Here is a 21258-nt window from a genome sequence, read left to right as displayed (position 1 = left end):
ACTCTAAACCTGTGTGTGGCTATCAACGTATAGACTGCACTTCAATAGGCTCTGGATGAGTAGAGGCGTGGTAAAGGCGAAGCTGTTGAATGGGAATAATACTTCATTCCCTTAGTCCGTGGTCAAGATTATGTGGTTTCAAAATATTTCTCTCGTGTATGCGCACCAACTTGTTTGGAATTTGCCAATCCTCAAGACAGCCGCGGCGAAGGTGTCGTAGCCATACGGACGACGCCAGCAACATAGAGAGCACATGGAGAGCCAAATTGCGCCTCGCGAAACCTGTTGTAACCACAAAAATGACGGCTGTTGTAATCACAGAAACGACAACAGGAATTACCACAATTCCTGTTTCCTCTACTATTTTTCTGAAAAAACGTACATCAGTAATGCTGGCCGTCAGAAAGAGCTGTAGGGCCCGTTTAAGCAGTATATTGAGGCAGCATATTTGCAACGCTTTTTTGACGGACATCGCGTGTATTCTAAGTATGATTCTCATGCGCCAATTTAACTCTGACAATTTATATGATAGCGTATGCATAGGATGTCCAGTTCCAGCTGTCTCTGCTTTTATCTGCATACACATAGAGCAAATTTCGGTGGGAGCGCTTCAACTCTAGCTCTAGAATAGCAGAGCTGTATATCAACGGGCAAACGAGAGTCCACAGGTTGCATCTCCAGTGGGTCAACGAGAGAGGACGGCGTCAGGAGCGACTGTTTCTAGAACGCGTCATATGTCGCCGAAGGAGACGAGTCCTTAAGTTTTACCATTTTCTTCACGACTCATTTCTTTAATACTTCAGACATTTTGTCATCATGGGGATCCCCATAATCCATTTCAATGCAGTCCAGTTCAACTGATTTGCAGCGCCGTGACGCAATAATTCGAACAGCGAGCAACACTGATAGTGCAGAAGTCGGTGGCCCCACCAACCTGTGCGATTCCGGGTCTCTGGGCAGGAGGATGAGGTGGCATTGGAGGATTCGGTGGCGCCGGTGGCGGAGGTGAGGTGATGATGATGGGCCCGCCTTGACTGCCACCACCGGACTGGCCCAAGGGCAATGGCACAGAGACCGGGATCGGAATGGAGACGAGCGTGCTGCCACCGCCACCTCCTCCCACTGCTGTGGGAGCCTGAATATATAATATATTGGAACAGGCTAATCTTTTACGGCCACAAGCTATTTACTGCGCAGGCAGCGATCTGCTGCGTTCTCTCTCCAGGGCCCCTTCCTGTTCTTGGTTTTCATCTCGCCATTCTAGAGAGTTCCGGCTTGCGACTAGTTCCTCCTAAAGGGTTCTGAGATTCCGTTTTCCACTCTAATAATTCCGTTCGCAACGCTTTTTAGCCTATGGTTTTTGCGAACGCTATCCTATTTCTCGGAATAAAGGTGGAAGGCCAGGCAATTTGACCAGTTCAGCTTTTTCGATTAGCTCGTTCACTTCCTGTGCTTATCTACGCACCTCAGTGATTCAAACGCGTTAAGTGACCTGCATGGCGGCAGCGCCTTTGACGCCACCGATGAGTGCTGAGGACACCGAGCTGATGAAAGCGATGAAAGCGAGGGACTTGTGATGCATTCATTGTTCCTCCATTTGGGCCCCTGGCGATTACCCAACTCTCAATGCAGGGTGGCACAAATGCGCCGGCCATCTTGCGGGTCGATTATAGCATTTAAACTGCGGAGCATTATACAGTTTACGTTGAATAAACTTTGACAAAAACATTGCATATCTGTTTTGTGTGTATGCCTCTAGTGAGGCCCCAACAGCTTCCAGAATAATCACAAACAGCCCTCGCCAATCACCGAGCATTGCCATGATGCTCGAAGAAATTTTCAAGGAAGCAACGCAATGTCATAAATGTGAAATGATGCTGGTATAGCTTCATATATACTAACAGCCGTGCATTAACTACTTATTACAGAGCGCTGTTTGATGTCTATGCTGTGTAACATATAGTGCAGTTGAGCAACACGAGAACAGCGTGAGAGCGGCAGCCAAAGTTTCGAAAAGTGTACTTGACTTTTTCAAGACAAATCCACTTGTCGAAACGTTGACTCCTGCTCTCGCCTTGATCTCGTGTTGCTCATCATCTTCAATTTTCATCTCCCGCATTCCGCATGTTTTCCCATCATATGCAGTTGAATTTTCTTTCGTCACTGCATTACGATTTGTCGCAGTCTGCGGCTACAACAGATGCTTCCCGTGTGCTGCAATGGGTGTGTCGCGATGGTAAGCGGTTTTCATCGGTGCTTGATTTTACGCGTCACGGCGGCACTGAGCGTCTAACAAAACTAAAAATTAGGCAAAGGGCAAAATTTATTTCCTCTGTGGCAAGGAGAATGTCATGGATCTATGTTCATAAATAACTCTACGAAATCACCCGTGGCTATGCGCCAGCAGTGCAAGGACAAAGGCAATTTCACTCTTGTGACAAATGGAAACTGACAGCCAAATTACCTCTGTTGCTCTTTTTAAAGCAAAAGCGAAATAAAAATATTCCTGCAGTGAGGCGTTGGCTTGTTTGTACATCAACTGATGGTAAGGTCTCTGAATTACTCTGCGATGGTCACACTGCATTAAGCAGGCCAGTTTCATCTCCTTGAGTGCTTTTTTTTTTTACATACGGTGGCAATGAACAGGAGGTCGGGGAAGAAGTCGAGTATCTACTGCGGACTAAAGAGTCGTTACTCTACCTCCCGACTTTGTATACCACGCACTTTAATAAACGCTTTTTTAAAACATAATTCGTCCCTTTGCTATGACAACTCGTGCCCCTGAAACAACTAGACAAAACGCAAGAAAGAACAGCGCGAACTGCAGTTCTAGCAGTTGCTTAGCTCCCTGTTTTCCGGTGTACAACGCATACACACCGAGGTAGGTATTAGAGCTGAAAGCACAAGCACACTGGAATGAAGAATTAGAAAAGTTCACTCGCAGTAGGCGAAAGAGCTTGGAATATGAGACTCAGTGCACATTAAACATCTATCGTGCGTAAATATACACTGCCAGGGCAGCTACCTCTGACGGTAGGTGCACCAACCTGAACTCCTGACTCAGGATCCGGTGGCAAACGCCCTGGCCCAGCAGAACGATCATCATCGGCGCATGTGCACAAAGTTTGTGCGGGTTGAGGCCACGGGACGGGGTTCCGGCTGGTGGCCATATCTGTCGTGAAGTAGCTCACGGTATAATGCGCGCGTGGAGATAGTGGTCGATGAACGGATGCCGAAGCAAGGGAGACGATGTCAGGCTCTGGAGATCCTGTGTAAGACATGAAAGAATAAAAAGAAAGTGCTATTTTAACCTCCCGCGGAAAATAGCATATCCACTTCAGATTTGTTGCGCAAGAAATTCTGACTGAATTATGGCAATTTAAACTTGCTTCCGTGTTAGCCTCTTTGCAAATTCGGATACATTGTGGTAAAACTGCTAAAATTTCTATTCATGTACTACTTCCTGAACTTTTCGTTGGGCAGCTAACACATTATGTCAGAGATCAGCGCCGGCTTTCTTACGTTCATTTTCACCAGACGGCCCCTGGCAATAACCATGAAAAACCTCAACAGCAGATTTTTTTTCACCACCCTTTCCATGCCAATGTCCCACGTTTTCAACAACGTTTCCTATGACGGGTCCCTTCCATCGAGCTAGGTTTAAAGACCTATCAAATAAAATGATGAAGTTATTCTTCAATTCACTATATGGCGTGATCCTTGATTATCTAGGGACATTACGCAGCCCTATAGCGGTATGTGAAGGCATCGCCGCGCGTTTTCTCAACAAAACAATTTTGATGGCTCAAATGTAAGCGCAAGGAAAATTATCTAAGTCTATTGCACATCGTATAATCGGTTCGTTCTGGCGGGCGGCTTAATGGTGCACTGAAGGGAGAAAATGACGGCGGGAAATCAAAGTAAATTGCGAAAGCTGTGGATGGTTAGCTACCTAGGTGTCGTAACGTGCACGTCGTAGTGTGCGCCATACAAGCAATGGGCGGTTAGGTACGCGATGCGCAATAAGCATTTGTCGCTTCTAACGAAGAATTATTTGATCTGGGAAGTAAACTGCACTTTCAGGTAATCTGAATCAGCGGAGAATAGTGACGGATGCGTCCAATCTATAGCTTTCTTTACGATGGTATGCATTTTAGCTACATGCTTGGAGAAGCTGTTGGCTGCTACTGTGGCAGAGTGGAAGCTTATTTAGGCGAATTACATGACTGAAGAAAAGTGCCACTCCAATTCTAAGTGGCGCGAGTAGTCTTGGCTGCTAAGAGATCACAAACTGGTAAAATAAGTTGCATAAACATGCACAGAGGCAGAAGGGCAGCTACAAGCGGTAAAGGATTGACAAACTATAGTTCGTCATCCTTCACCGGTCCTTCCCTACATAGGGAAAGACCAATGTTTCCCCGGTTTCGCGAACAGAGTGTTTGTTTCCATTCTGGTAAGAATTGAAGAGAGTCTGTCTGTGATTACTGAGGTGACAACTTCGATCCAAGTGATGGAGCGCACTTGGAAGACATATATGCGCCTTGACACGGCTTCCTGTCGAGAAGAGGCGAAGAAAATTACATATTTTTTTAGACCTCGCATGTAAGAACCTACAAAAAGCACAGCATAGCTTAAAATAAGTGCATAGGATAGCAAGACTAGGTTTGCTTGTGCGCAGGCAGCCTTCCCATCGCGTTTTCAAGCATTTGCTCAGGCACCATTTCGCTTGTATACACCACACTAGCCCGGAAGATTTTTGACTCCGATGCTGTCTTCGCGAAGCTCTCTTTTTTTTTTGCCGGCTTCGTCAGAAGCAGAACGAGGCTTAATATGGCCGCTGTCAGCCTAGTTGTCCATATAAACGTCTACATTCATTATTGGAACACATCCAGAAACACAGCTCTGGGATTTGAAAGCTCCACTGCCTAGCTAAACTATTCGTTTGCCGTGGTTGCAAAACAACAAAAGGGGGGGGGGGGGGGGGGCTGTAAAATGAAGGACATGAGTTACGCATTAGCTTTTCTCGGAAGAATAAATGACGGAGAATACAGCCCACTATACTGTAGAGTATCTTAGGGTGACATGGGCGAACAATGTTTAGTGCAGCTTCCGTGTGAACAGGCAATCACTGTAGATACAGAAGCTTGAGCAAACTGGATGTGTCAACGTATTAACATGCTCCTAAATTGCCTGACGTTTAACTCTTGCAAACCTAGTTATCACAAGTGAAAGGTCTGTTTGGCTTGGCTTTGCAAAAACTATGCACAGAGTGTTTCATTAATGCACGCTTCCGCGCTTGGTAAGCTTCTCTATAACGTGCTAATCAGGGCTCCCTTTGCTCCGGTGTATCAGCAGCCAACTTTGTCTTTGCTTGTGATTTCGCAGCCTGCCGTCTAGCTATATCTGCTCGATGATTGAATTCAGCCTGTCGCTTGCGCTGAAGCGCACGCATAGACGGCCCAGCCGGCGCGCCATCCATGGAGAGACTGAGCGACCAAGCAATTTCAATTCACATGATCGCGAATGCGAGGCTTAAATACGGTTCCAAGCCAATGAGCAGCGACATCAAATATGGCCGTGCGATTGAAGCGCGACTTCATGTAATGGGGCGAAACACTAGTTGTTGATAATTATGCATCCAATATGTCTCCAATGGAAACATTTGAAAAACGATAGACATTGCCATTAGAATGGGAAAAATGTGAAGTCACAGGCTGCTTAATTATGAATACGAAACTGCGTAGGTTTTCTGAAGTTTGCTCGTTGCGGTGCGTGATGAGATAGGCTGAGAAGGTATTATCGTATTTAACACTCTAATTCTGTCAAAACTCTCTTATGCGTAGTCATAAAAAGTAGTGGATATATATATATATATATACATATATATACATATATATGTATTAAACTTATAAGATTTGATCAGTAACTTTATTATTCAACTGCCTTTTCACTAAATATTGCGTATTCGTGATGTCTTCTGTACCACAGACAAGCCACAAGTGGCATGCGTGCTGTGTTATAGTGAGGCATTAAGTGTGGTTTTTGTGAATCATTTCAATGTAGTGTTGATTTTATCTTAACAGTGAAATGACAGAGGTGTGTTGGTACTACTGGCACATGGATATGCTACTTCGTTCATAATCTGGGTGAACGTATTGCTCTGAATTCGTGCAAAACTCTCAAGGCTCACCAGTGCAATGTGTGCAGGTATAGAATGAGGTCTATAAATATAGATGGGAGTATTCACGTTAGATTGTGACGCGATGTTGTGGCGAATGGTCTAACGTACCATGATTCATTTGTATTCTTGTGTGCTCAGTATATGCGATGTCATAGGGATGTGATGTGCGCTGGCGCAGTAGACTACTTGGCGCAGGATGCCTCGTACGTCAAATAGATTTTTTTTTGCGTAGAGAAGTTGGCCCCGCGAAATGTAAATATCGTCGCTGTTCCTGCACAAGTCGCCATTGCATCACGTATGGGCTTCTATGGCACCTTCGCTACCATGCGTACACATACCTTGGACCAAGCGCCGGCGAAGAAGCCGTTAAACCTCGTCTAGTCACGTGGTACCGCAGCGGCGTGGCTCCGAAAGAGCCCAGCTTCGACGCCTCTCCGGAGCGGATCACGTCGCTTGACGTCACACCTGTCACACTCGCGCTCCAGCGGCTCAAGGTTATTGCGACGCGATAAATGACCTTGCGAGACGCGAGACATGGCGTAGTAGAGCTCTGGTACTAAAAATGAAAATGCGGGAATTATATTGATATCAAATATGAAAGCGCACACTGATATCCTGCATCAATAACAGAATATAACTGGAAGCCAGGAAGCTTTTGCTTCGAATGAAAATCACAATCTGACAATTGTCATTACCGCACGCCCCTATATGCGTACGTAAAATACCGTGAGAACTTGGAAGCAGGCATTCGCCTATTGATTGCCTTGGGATGTCGGAATAAATATACACCAGTGTGTCTAATATCCTCCTAAGACCCCTTGTAGACTAGATTGCACATTGCCTTCCGCTTTTTTTTTTGACATTCACTTGGAAGTGATTAAGCAAAATATTGCGTAATTTTTCTGGGTATAAACTAGAGAGCATGGGTAACTACAGTAGAATCTCGATAATTCGAACTCGAAGACGCCAGAAAACTTGTTCGAATTAAAAGAAGTTCAAATTAACGGATGGACGTATTTTTGAAGTATTCGAGCACCATAGCCAGATGAACGAATGGTGCGAGTCATAAAATTTCGCGGCGCGCAAGCGCATAACGAGTTGCGCCCACGCCAGCCAACGCTCGGTTCCCGATAACGGCAGAAAACGAAACTTCAGGGAGCGGACGGCGCCGACATGGCGACGGGCGCGCGCGCCCGCGCAGAGACCGTCGAAGGTGAGGGAGGAGGGCGGCAGGAAAGCGGATTTGGCCTCGGCAACTCCGCCGCTTCGGTGGCTCCCCTTGCCCTCTTAACTCCCTCGCAGCTCCCTCACCTTCGACTGTCTCCGTGCGCGCCCGCTGTCACCGCCGGTACAGCCGGTTCGGCGCAGATTAGTCTCCTTGAAGGTTCGTTTTCTGCCGTTATCGGGAAGCGAGCGTGCGCCGGCGTGGGTGCCGACGCCGCCAGTCCAGCCGGCCCGGCGCCAGCTTAAGGTACGGCCACGCTAGCGGCAAAAAACACGCGCGTCATGCCGCGAGCGGCAAGTTGCCGCGCGTCAACGCCTTGCCGCGAGGCCACCGTGGCACGCGCGTCTCGCCGCGCGGCAGCGCGATAAGATCCCCCACGCTCTCCGAACGCGCGAGCAACACCTCGAGCGCTCGTTGTTTCATGCAGTGTTGCCAGGTGTGGCTATATATAGCCAAATTGGGCTATGGGAAACATTTTCTGGCGTCGATTTGGACGAGTTGGCTATGTGGCTATATTTGGGCTAGAGCACTGCACGGGCCGATTTTTGCGGCCCGGGCCCGGCCCGGGCCCGTTTCTACATTGGGCGGCCCGCCCGAGCCCGATCAAAACATTTATGGCGAGACCCGGGCCCGGCCCAGGCCCGGAAATAATCTACGTTACCCGCCCGGCCCGGCCCGCCACCCCTTTACCTTAAGCCCGAGCCCGGCCCGAGCCCGGCTCGAAACCTTCCCGAACCCGGCCCGAGACCGAAAAATACATGTTTTTCAGAGTTGAGAAGCCCGAGAATACTTCGCAGAAAGCCCGAGCCCGGCCCGGGCCCGCGTGAAAAAGCACACTCCGTGCCCGAGCCCGGCCCGAGCCCGTGAAAAAACTGCTCTACCCGGCCCGGCCCGGCCCACGGGCCGGGCCGGGCCCGGGCTTTCGGGTAAGCCCGAGCCCGTGCAGTGCTCTAATTTGGGCTACTGAAAATTTGCGACTTGGCTGTGTTTGGGCTATAAGTGGCGCCCTAATCCGCGCTCCATAGGTGGCTTGGTCGGGTAGAAGCAAATCTCGAAGGCTGTGTTTTAGCTGGCTGAGCCGGCCGCGTGTCTGTGCATGCGTGCGTGCGCGAAATGACCCCCCCCCCCCCCCCCCGCCTTTCCTTCCCTCTCTGCGCCGTTGTATGAGCCGGTGGCTTTGATCTTTGATGCACTTAGACTTACACCCTGCTTGACCGTTAATCACATGATGCCCGGACATTGGGATGAACCTGGGAGTAGTGGGTTTTTCGCAGTACACTGTACTAACATAGCTATGCTTAGGAAGGGAGAGCAATAACATAGAGTCGGGGCCGTAGGGCGATCGTGGCGCCGACATCAAAGAAGTGAAACACGGGTGGATGACATGCTCCAGTGTGTTCATGGCAATGTCTTCCGGATGAAGTACCGCGCCGGGCACAGCTTTCGACCTACTCCACGTTTCTGGCGCGAAGCTTTACTGTCATTTTCCTTTTCCAGCTAGATGAATTTTTCTTTGTGCTTAGATTCGAGATTCATTTCGATAGGTTGGACGTCAGATTGGATCCTACTCAGAGAGGAGAATCCAAAGATGGGGAAGTGGGCCAAGTATGCTAGAACGTATAAAAACGAATGGGAGCAAGACCCCGAGCTAAAGGTGGGTTCTGGTGCTTATACTTCTAGATGGTTTCCCCGTAACGTCACGGATGCAGATACTCATTATGCTAATATGGAAACATGTTTGCCACCATCACATCAGTGCAGCACGTCACATGAACTTCACCGACCGTGTAAGCTTAGCTTGTGAGGTGTCGCGCTGCTGGCTCGAGGACGCGGGTTTGATTCCCGGCCACGGCAGCCGCATTTCGATCAAGGCGAAATGCTGGAACACCCATGTACTTAGATTTAGGTGTGCTTTAAAGAAACCGAGGTGGATAAAATTAATACGGAATCCACCACTGCGTCATGCCTCCCAATCACATCGTGGTTTTGGCACATAAAACCCCAACAATTATTACCGTTTTAGAATAGGGGCTTCAAACGTTTTGCGGCCCCAAAGAAATAGCGTCGAAGCCACTACGCATGCGCAAGACGCTAACTGTGCTTGGATATTGCGTCGGGCACGCTATTTCATCAATTTAACGAGAGCCCCAAAAGCTGCCCCAAAAGCTTTTGTAAACAAACATGGCGGCGCCCATCGAAGCGACGGCTCTAGCCTAGCACAAAACTGGGCTCGATTCGTGGTAATGCGTGAAGTTCGTAAGCTAGAAGAAGTGATTGCGGTTATTGCTTTCTCTCAACTAACATGTGTCATGAAGATTGATTCATTATACGCCGCTCATTCCGAGTTCAATTGTCGATTTCATGGCTCGTAGGCCTATCACGGATTGACTTGGCTAGGTGAAGGCGCGTAAAGTTGGTTACTCAAAACTAAGCGCAACAAGTTGCATGCTGCTAATAAAATATGTTTTAAATTGTAATTAAAGGCGAAAACACAAAAGTCTAAATGACTTTTCTTATCATAAAATGGTATATTTTATTTTAAAGTTTATAACAGTTTTTCTTTGACGCCATAGTGACGCGGCGAACGCAACACGCTATCCGCAAATGCAACACGCCTATCCGAAAACTCTTCATTCCTGCATGCCCCAACGCTAACACCCGCAGAGCTCTTTGGTGCCCCAAACTTTAGGGGCCCCTATTCTAAAACTTTATTAGCCATCAACATGGTTTGCTTTTTGACAGTAACCGGATTTCACAGCACTACCACTGTTATCAATTTGTTGTTTACCATTGCTCTTTGGGCGCCGTCGCGGCATTTACCATTTCGAGCGAGTTAGTTCGGGACGTGCTCGTCGCCGAAAACGACTGCTCGCTTCTTACACTAGTGTGCCGGTTTGCACAGTAATCTTTTAAAGCTACGCTTACACCGATTCAGACCGTGAGTGGCATCTGTTGCCTGTCCCTTTTCTTAACGCATGTTCTTGGCTTGCTAGAGAGCTAAGATGGCGGCCAGGTTGAGGTCAATTGACACTATATAGATAGTGCGTATCCCAGCTAATCCGGGACAAGCTAATTGAAAAACAAAAACAGAAAAATGAGAAAACAAGATAGGACGATGAGCCAAATAACGCGAGATATCATAGCGCGAAAGACTTGTTTTAGCTCATCAAAAAGGAAGCCGTAAGCACGCCGCCGTCGCAGATCGCTGGACATCTGAACTTCTATGCCGTAGGCAGAGATAACGTGAGTGATCGATGAAGCTGAACATTACTTTGTGTTCAGGACAGCTGAAAAGCAGAGTTCGTAGTTAGTATTACTGTAAATAACTAAAAATTATAACTTAGTACTATCTGTTATAAAACAAAAGCACTGATTTCGCCCTCTGCAGCGATTAGCTGGAACTTAAGAGCTTCCGGGGCCAACCAAAAAGTGTTCTGTGCAAGCATGATGTCGCTGTTATTGATGTCAAGGGCCAACCATCACGGCGGCACTGACATTTGTTACGACGGGTTGTGCAAAAAACGATTGCCGTAGTCGAATGTGAAAATATATACACAAATAAAATTGCAAATAAAAATGGCTATATTTGGCTACGAAATATTTTGCACTTTTTTTCTGTTTGGCTACATTTGGGCTACAACTTCGCTAGCATTTGGCTACGCCGCCTCGTCGGACCTGGCAACACTGTGCGAGAGACGACGATCGTCGATTGTAAACCCGGCAACACGGCGCGGGCCGGCGGCGGTCCGGTTGTGATGGCTCTGTGACGTCACCCTCTTCGCTCTTGATTGGTTCTTGATCTCGCGGCATGCGGCATTTGCCGCAGAAATGGGTCTCGAACCCATTTCGCGCGGCACACCGCAAAACCCCTGATTCCTGCCGCTTTTGCCGCCCGTGGCATGACGCGTTGCCGCGCGTTTTTGGTTTTTGCCGCTAGCGTGGCTGTACCCTTAGGCCACTCCCTGAAGTTTCGTTACTGCTGTTATCGGAAAGCGAGCGCTTGCCGGCGTGGGCAGTTCGTTGGCCGGACTGGGCCTCCGCCGCTGCATCAAGGGGTCTCTCCTAAGCTTTTGCTCTATGGCGTTGTCGGAGCAATGCCTGTCGGAGGCGCCGCCGCGTTATTCGGCGCGCTGCTGAAAACATTGTCAGTCCGCGGTATGTTCGAATTAAGCGTCGCAGATGCTTTCGCGTTCGAATTACCCAGCATTTTCGCCCATTGAAATACACGTAACTTTGACGGGACCAGAGCGTCTGTTCGAATAAACCGGCAGTTCGAATTGAGCGTGTTTACTCATATAACTACTAGGTTTACTCATTCTTGTCTCAACGGCTTTCGTGAAATTTGACCCTGAATTGATCTGAACCTCTGTGTCGTTCCAAACGGCCGAAAGCAACCTTAAGGTGTGTTTCGAAATCGTTGAACTTGCGTGAAAATACCGGGCGCGGCAGCAACATGGCAATGTACTACACGTAGTTACATTTTCACCTGTGCGTTGAGGCACTAAAATGCAGTTTTACCATAGCAAACATAGAGAGATGATAGATGTAGTTAGTATTTTCACGTAAATGGAGACGCAGAATTTGGCATCCAACCGTAGTATTTAAATTTTGAAAATTATTTTTCAGGTTCAAAACATAACAGTCGACTGTTAATAAAAACCACCTTGAAGTGCGATAACGTCCGAAAGCTGTATTCGGGTCTCAGGAAGATTTACCAATACAGAATGAAGCTAAGATAAACATTTATTTAATCACGAGTGTGTTGCTATGCACATTGAAAACTGAATGGGGCGACAATGATAAGAGGCATAGAAGAAAGCGCGGGATGAAATTTAAACAAACCGATAACAAACATAGCAGCAAGGGTTGAGGCAGAAAACGAAACCGCAGCAAGAAACTGCCGTTATAGTGAACTTGAGCATGTTATGGCAGAAAAAAAGTGAGGTTGCTTCATTGTTAATCAACGAGCGCATAACTCGAAGCTCAGGTACCAATCACAATGCTATTACTTTTGCCCTTTGTGAATGAAAACCAGTGCACAAAAAGAAGAAGCGTGAAAAGAATGCTCTGAGTTAAAATTCTGTAAACTAGAATTAGCAGTCATAGGAGCGACCATTAGGGCAGGAACAAAGTCCAGCATAAGATTTAATTTACAGAGAACTTGAGCAGATAATATGCGCCAAAAAATTAAACAGAAGAAAATTAAAGTTCAGCGAAGAGCGAAATGAAGGCCATGCAGTAGACGAAAAATAAAGTCAGCTATGTAAATTGAGTAGCGGCGCAAAGGCGCCCAGAGAATGCTTTCGCATGGAGAATGCTTTCGTGTGGAATGCTTTCGCATTCCCACACGTATAGGCACTCTTAAATGTCCCTGCAGAATTTCTTTTGTCTGGTCGAGACGCTGGTCTCTCGCGTCGATGATGGCGGCACGTAAATCGTCTACAGATTGTTTCTTATAGGAAATAAGTTATTGAATAGTGATCTAGAATATGCGCATGTTACAAAACGTTGCGCGAAATTGTAAATAGTTGGCATGATTTCGTTTCGGAAGCGGTCCACGCTGATACCTCAGCAGTCGTCTCTGCGAAGCAGCTCGCCTGGATGGCGTGTTTTCTCATCGCTACCAATGACGTCGGGAAATATATCCGTCTTTTCACTTAAGAGCAACATAAATGTTTAGACATTGACTGTGTTGAATATAGGCGCTTTATTACGAGCGGCAGACGGATTGCAAGGGCGGCAACCACGGATCCTACAGCCAGCGAACTATAGCTCGCTGGACGTCGGATTGTTTGTCAGCTCGAATGGCGTGGGATAGCTCGCTGGCCGTTGCTATAGACTGATCAGTATAAAAGCGTGCACGTTCGGTGTAGAGCATTCCCATGTTCGGCGACGAGTAGGGCGAGGACGAATAAGCAACTGTCTCCGGAAGAAGAAGCCGCGGCAGGAAAAACGACGGGAAGCTGCTCGAGCATGGGCCCAACGACGACGAGCCCATCCAGAGTTCCGAGCAAGAGAAGCCAAGGCTATGCGACGGCGAAGATCCGAAGACCCCGAGTTTCGAGTGAGGGCGGCGGCGTCGCGACAACAGTACGAAGACACTCATCAGGAAGTAAAAGCCAAGCTGAAGCCAGCAGCTCCTCTGTTTCATCAGTCTTCGCGATGTTAAGTCAGTGAAGCTGCGCATGTTTTTTTTTTTTTTTTTTTTTTGGGGGGGGGGGGGGTACGCTTTCAAGTTTCTTCGATGTAGCATCGCGTTAGGGCCTTTCCGGGGTTAATTATACAGACAAATATTTAGAGAGTTACCTTCCGGGTGCGTGAATACCGGCGAGAACAGCGACGTCCTCGAGGAACGCGCCGAGTCTCCGCTTTGAGAAGAGCTGCCGTAGAATGTTTCAGGAGTCAGAGGCCGCTTGGAAAACAGAGCCTTCGTTGGTAAGCGTTTGTTGATACCACGACAAGTGCCGAGTTTATTTCGTTCCGGTGGTAATTGGCGGCTCGTTGTTGACTCTGTCATGGCTTTCGCAGTATTTTTCTGCCGCTCCACCTAAGAACGAGAAGCGCTGGCTGACACGACCTGGCTGCAATTCGCTCAGTCAACAATACCAAGTAAATAAATACTAGGAACATTTTCATACTTTCAGAAACTTCTTTCGGTAATGTAGTTAAGGTAGTCAGTGCTAATCAATCAACAACTTTCGAAGCTTCAGGACAATAGTCGAAGTGGCAGGTTGTTATACTGCGAAAGCGCTGATGTCGGAAAAGTGAAGGAAATGGCTGACGTTGTTCCGACCTATGTTAGCCACAAGCCGGATGAAGCGCTTGACACCACAACAAAGTATGACTGCCCAGTTTGTCTCAAGCGTTGTCGTTAGCTCGTTTTATGAATTTCTAGAAGGGCAATGAAGACATACCTAGAAATTATGAATAAACTGTTCAGTTTCACTGCTACGCCACCCTACCCACCGTGGGTGCTCAGTGGCTACGGTGTTGGGCTGCTGAGCACAAGGTCGCGGGATCGAATCCCGGCCACGGCGGCCGCATTTTGATGGGGGCGAAATGCGAAAACACCCGTGTACTTAGGTTTAGGTGCACGTTAAAGAACCCCAGGTGGTCCAAATTGCCTCTGGCAGGTAGCACAATGCTAGTGCACGAGCTGGTCTACACAAAGACACGGACATTACTTGCACAAAAAAATGTAATTGATAATCAACGAATTCAAAAATCATGAGGCGTATAGCGCGTGAAAAGACAAGGACGAAGGGAGAGGATACACACACAGGCGCTAACTTGAAACAATATTTATTTCGAAAAAAGGACCCACTCCCTGGGTCTTTGTCTTTTCACGCGCTATAAGCCTCACGATGTCATACCAACAAGCCCAACTCACAGCATTACAGCAATTAAAAAATCACTCATTAACTTTTTAAGCAAATAACTTATGGCACATATTGCAGTTTAGAAATTCTAGCGGGTGACGCTGCAGGACACATCCACTTGAACAGATTGTGTGGATGACACGATTTACAAGATAAGCGCAGTGAAACTTGCTGTAAAAATGCACTGTCGTTTAACATTCTTAAAAAAAACGTCCTTTTCTTTTTGTATTGGACTACAAACGTAACTGGAAAGCCAGTGCATTTCTTTGCAATGTTCTGGAATTAATATCTCGAAACAGGTGTCATCCTAAGTATTCGTTCCAAGTGGATTAGCCGTGCGAATTTCCCCGCTAGAATTTCTATATTGCAATATATGTCCCATAAGGTAACCAGTTAAAACCTGAATTAATGAATTATTGTTAATTAGTCAATTATGCATTTCAATTTTCTTGTGCAAGTAATGTCCGCCTCATCGACTAGACCAGCTCATGGACTACCAGTGCTACTTGCCACAGGCAATGTAAAAAAAAAGAAAAATTCCAAAGCGTTCTCAGGAACACCTGGTAAACTGTGTGTGTGTTGTAACCATAGAAATTTTGATAATAAGCTATAAGTTCAGTGAACGTGGCGTTTTTGTCGATGCGTACCTAGTGGAGGCAGACCTACGAATAACATGAGCTTCGGAAAAATAATGAAGAAGAAATCATTATTTACATTTTTATCAGTGGCTTGGGCGAAATTGCTGAAATGGTGAATTTGGTAGAGTCCCATTTTGACTCCCCCCCCGCTATTTTTAAGGTATCTTGCAAATTGCGCCTAATTCGACATATTCATAATCGAATTTCCACGCTCCATTAGGGCAATATAGAAACCGAGTGGGTCCTCATGCTACGTCTGACGGCAACATTGCGCAAAAAAGTGCGAAGCTGCTTGGATGATGGCATGTCATGGCCAATCCTGACACGGCCAATCATGCGCATGGTTGACAGGCAAAACGTGCCGTGTCAGTGTATGCCTCGACTGGCCGAGACGTTCGGGCTCAAACTTTCTCGCGCTTGTCGTCACGGGGTGTTTCCGTCTGATCGGATAGCGAGGCCGCCATTTCTGCGATCCCGGTGCGTTCGGTTTCGATATTACCAGGATCTACTGTGGAAAGTGGATAATGAGTATATGGAATTAGGTGCGATTTTCGTGACTTAAAAACAAAATTAGGGTGAATGAAAATGTGACTGCCTCCAAATATGCCATTTAAACAACTACTCCGAAGGTAAAACGACAAATAATGAATTCCTTGTAATTATTATTCTGAAGCTCACGTCGTTAGTGGCAAAGTATGTCTGCCTCACCCAGGAGTTCCTCAGCAAGTACGCCACGGTCGCTGCGCTTTCAGATTTTTATAAAATATTTGTGTTGTCTGTATCTGTAAAAAAAAAGTCTGAATGTGTAAGCCACGGGGTAATGCCGATTCATACACGAGTTCTCTTAGGAAAATCTTTTTCTTTTGTGACTTGTACAGATACAAACAATAAGGCATTTGACAAAACGTATTTTGCTAGCCAAGCATCATAGTACTGCATTCAATGATTTTGGCCGTTATCGTCAATACAATGGCCACTTACTTCAAATTCTTAACTGCCTTTTTAATCGGTTCCTTTATTGTGTATGCTGTTATATTCCAATTGAAATGAACCAATAGGACCTATTCAAATCATTATGATATGCTAGAAAGGTTGTGCCTTGCAAGGGTTTCAAGAAATACGTAATTAAAAGTTCTGCGAGATGTATCGCTGTTCTACGTTCTATTTTTTCGTAAGGCGAAAACAAGCTCTGCGAAAAAAAAACCCAATCATAAGACATCAGTGCGTTTGCTTAGATGCTTTGAATAGTTATCTTTCGAAAGGGCTAAAAGGGCTCATAATTTATAGCAGATGGTTACGTTTTCAGTTCTGGCGGCCCTCAATTTCGCAACTGGGCCGTTCCTACTCAATAAAAACGAGGTAGTGCACAAAAGAGAGTATTTGATGATTCTCTTACTGATTATTGCACAGGCTTATGCCCACGCTGCTCCAACTCTAACAATGAAAGTACGTTTGCCTGGCTACCCATTTTAACGTTCATGGAAAGATGCCACTGAAACATCTCATGTATTCTAGTAAATTACGGAGCTTCTTTATGAAGAAATGTGAGGATGTTACGAGTACAAACTGCGCGATTATGCCGGTCCGTTTACAAGTTATTTCTTTTTAAACACGGGGAATGACGCACGGCGTGGTATGACATTTTTTGATTATTAAGCCAGTCAAAAGACGTACTATCACATTCCTCCACCGAGGTTCAATGCGCATTATCCTTTTTTTTTTTCAATTGTACACCCTCGCGCTAAAGCACCCTCGCTCGTTAGCTCGCCCACCGGCCTTACCCTCTCTCCCGTTTAGATGAGCCGTACGTATATATACTGTACCGAGTAGAGCATATGTCGCCTTGAAAAAGACAAGTCCACTTGTCGAAACTTTGGCTCCAGCTCTCACCTTGTTCTCCTGTTGCTCATCCTCTTTTTAAACAATCTCTCTTAAAAAGTGGGTCTTCCAAATTCCTAAAAAAATGACAGGACTCCTTTCCATAGCCTTTTGTCACTAATCGCGTTCCCTTGTGACTCCCGTTAGTGTTGTCTTTTCGAAAATTTTGTCTAAAATGTATGCTGCTTGAATGCACCGCTAATTTTCTGTTCATTTTTGCCTTCAGCCGAAGTAATGTTCAAATGCGCAATACCGGCACGGGTATTTTTGTGTTAGTTCTATCGTTAATGACACTTTCAAATTATACTGTTATGACTACTAAGTCACACAAAGGCGGCTCATGCTTACATATCAGGGATGATATTTGCAGGCAGGGCGGCGCCACCCGTCAAGTCAGGAAGACCCTGACGCTCGACAAAGCGCTTCGCTTGCTTCTGCAATAAGGAGTTTCCCTCAAAATACGTCTCCCCTCCAATACCTTCGAGAATAGGCTGGCTATACTTGGCATAAAATGTTTGATCAACAATATTTGAGGAACGTCACCGAAGCATTTTACCTCAGCACTCGAGGGTTACCGCTGCCTTTTAATTGGAAGAAGACTTGCGTATCATGGCCGCGTTGGTGCGTTGTCGGTGCTTTTGTCCATATTTAGGCGGGGATAGGTGTTTGAAAGGGCCATTTGGTTACTTATATTGCGGAAGCGTCTCGGTCCACAATTTTCCGGAAATCAAGAAATACATTCTGGTGTTCTAAACGCAATTTCTAGTAGTTGAGGGGTTTTTTTTTTAAGCTTCTGTGTGTATTTTTGTTTCACTAAACCCACACCAGCTCAGCACTTATGGTACAGCTGCCGCGGGAAATAATTAGCACACGTGACCGCTCACCCAAGCAGATAAACACCAGAGTGCCAAGCACCCCCTCTCTGAAACATGAATCACGTGGCACCTTAGATGCCAGTGCGCACGGGAACAAGAGTGCCGCGTACCGCCATTTCCCTGCTCCGGTCATCGACCACTTGTTCTACTTCTTTTTTTACGTTGCCGCTGTACATACCAAAGGACCAATAAAAGCTTCAAAATGTGACATACGTTGGAGCAACAGAGCACATTACAGGGCTGTTCACAAGAATTAGAGCACTGTCAAAGGCATCGGCCATTCCTGCAAAAAGTGGCACAGGTGCAAGCTCCCTTCAATGCTGCCTGCATACCACTAAACATTGAATTGCTGCGGAATTGCGAGAATACTGTAACATCAAACAGGGTAGTGTCCAAGGCAAATTCCGTATCGAACAAACTTACGCTTTGAATGAAATGGATATAGGGTCTACTCACGTACATGCGAATCCAATGGCGTCTTCTTCGTCTTCATCTACTTTTGTCTTAGCACATCTGGCGCGAAAGGCCCCAATACCATCTCGTAAAAAAAGTCAAACTTCCTCACAAATATTTAAATATAGCGATCACGGTCTGAAGATCAATAACGACGGGCTGTCGTTATTTGTGATAATGGCCAAAAGCCTAGACGTTATACTTAACGTCTAGGCTTTTGGCCATTATCACATAAGCGCAAAAGAACAAGGAAAGCGAAGAGAAAAAGAAAACACAGACTGCTTTTTAGCACTCGATATCGAATACTTGGAGCCACGGTGTTAGGATATGGCCACGGGAATGTTTGCCGAGCCATTTATAACTTTTTATGTGACACAAAAAGATTGCCTTATTAATATTTTCCCATTGTTACGTGATTGCTTTATTTATCCTTCAATAAATTATAGCTTTAGCAAATTCAAAAAGTAAAGTCATAAAACCACAATTATGTTATTATTATTATTATTATTCAAAATCTACCTATTTCCTTTGCTGTATTTAATTTATTATTAAATTCATATTACTATTCCTATTCAGGCAAGGCTGACTAACTTAGTAAACACTACTTAATTCTTTTATTATTGCTTTATTTCTCATTTTCAATTAGTCATTTATTTTTATTCTTATACTTATGTATTTATAAATTAATTTATTTCACATTTCTATCATAATACCACCCGGTTCGTGGCCTATCCCCCTCAGTGGGTTGTGCCAAGTATTGAGGCATCATCATCATCATCATCATCACTCGATATGGCGCGCTCATCTAGATCTAGAGAGCCGCATTAAACTAGCTCGTCGCAACCGAGAGTATGCAGCTTTGGTGACGCTGGTTGTGGCAAAAGCATACGACACTGTACAATACCTTATTCTATTCAATAAACTGAAGTCTACGAATTTATCTAAGTATATTACCGCACGAATATATGAATTTATGAGAGATAGATAATTTTATTGTTATCAACACGGCACTTCGACGTCTAAATACAAGCAAACAAGGGGTGTACCACAGGGTGCGGTTCTTTCACCCATTTTTGTTTAACATTTTTGCTCAGCACAATTCTTTTGTGTAGGGAAGTGAACGTTTATGTTTATGCGGATGATATCACATTTTTTACATCTGCAACTAATGTACACTCACTGCACCAGTGGTTGCAGAATTACCTAGGAAGGCTTGAGACATGGCTACATGAGGTATGTATGTCATTAAATGTTAATAAAAGGGCTGTACTAGTTTTACCGTTAACTGCGCCAGTGCATATCTCCCTCCAATATCACCAGGAAACCATTCCTCAAGTTGGCTCGGTGAAATACCTTGGTGACATATATGATGGTAAGCTCTTCTGGCGCACTCACATTGAACATATCACAACAAAGGCAGAACATGCTGTAGATATATGCTCCACCGGCTCAGTCACAGTCACTCTGGACTACGCAGGGATACTTCAATTATGATATATAATATGTACTCGTATATTCGGCCCATATTAGAATTCGGTGGCGTGTTATTTCCTGGTGCTCCCGCCTATAAAATGAAACCTCTGATAGTATTAGAAAGAAAATCTCTACAATTATGCCTTGGGATGCCTAGATTCGTTGCCAACACTGTGTTATATCAGGAAGCTAGTATACCCATTCTAGATTGTAGATTCCGCATGCTTACGGTTCAGACTTTTTTTAAATTTATGAGTTTTCAAGGAGGCATGCACAATACATATTCTGAGTTTGAGTTTTTCAACGTATCGTGGTCGCGATTACATAGTCCTCAGATAATATTTGTGCACGCACAGTTACAACGATTGAATGTGTCAATGCGTCAAGTTTGCCATTCGAATAATGCCTTAACAGACCTCAAAATTGAATTCGAGGACATATTTCCTAATCATGCTAAAGTATTGCCTAGCAGACATTCAAATAATATATTAAATGACCGGCTAAACCAGCGAGCTACTGACAACGTAATAGCTACCGAGGCTTCCGTGTAAAATGTGAAGGCAGGAGTGGGGATCTTCTCTGAATCTCTTCAATGGTCATACTCCGTTCGCCTTCCCGACTTCACACCCATTTTTCAGACAGAACTAATGTCGAATATATTAGCCCTACGAAAAATTCCCCAAAACGATTCATTAGCTGCTATTGTGACTGACTCACTCTTTGTATGCACAGCACTTACAGCCTCGTCAAATTCAAAAATTTTGCGAACACTTTGTTTAATGATTCCTTCATACTTGCGGCAAGTATACTTGCTTTGGGTACTGGGATATGGCGGCTTGCACTTGAATGAAAAGGCTGATTCACTCGCACGAGCATCACTTAATGGCCCTGTCATCTCTGCTTTGCCGACATAAGCCATTGTCAAGGTACAGTCATCTCTGCTTTGCCGACATAAGCTTATGGCTAGGTACAGAAATTTCTCTATCTCGCAAAATTCCGCAAAATATATTTTAACATCGTCTTCTAATTTCCACCATCTTTGCTTTTCATGGAATAACAATTGGTGTACTTCAAGGCAATTGGAAGTTTCCCTTACAAAATGAGATGCCGTATACCGCCTCTAAATTTTTACTTACGCAGGTCTGGTCTCGCTGAG

General features: G+C 45.5%; 1 protein-coding gene across 1 annotated transcript in view; it reads right to left on the bottom strand.

Moving 5' to 3' along the window:
* Positions 1-853: 853 nt before the first annotated feature.
* Positions 854-21258, bottom strand: part of LOC125947679 (glycerophosphocholine choline phosphodiesterase ENPP6-like) — a 73233-nt gene continuing 52828 nt past the window's right edge. Inside the window, exon 7 of the mRNA XM_049672896.1 lies at positions 854-1135. Coding sequence (XP_049528853.1) covers positions 854-1135 — 282 coding nt within the window. The remainder of the gene's footprint in view (positions 1136-21258) is intronic.

The sequence above is a fragment of the Dermacentor silvarum genome, chromosome 8 (assembly GCF_013339745.2).
Source record: "Dermacentor silvarum isolate Dsil-2018 chromosome 8, BIME_Dsil_1.4, whole genome shotgun sequence".
NCBI lineage: Eukaryota > Metazoa > Arthropoda > Arachnida > Ixodida > Ixodidae > Dermacentor > Dermacentor silvarum.
Note: the sequence above shows the minus strand (reverse complement) of the source record. Positions and strands in the feature narration are given on the sequence as shown.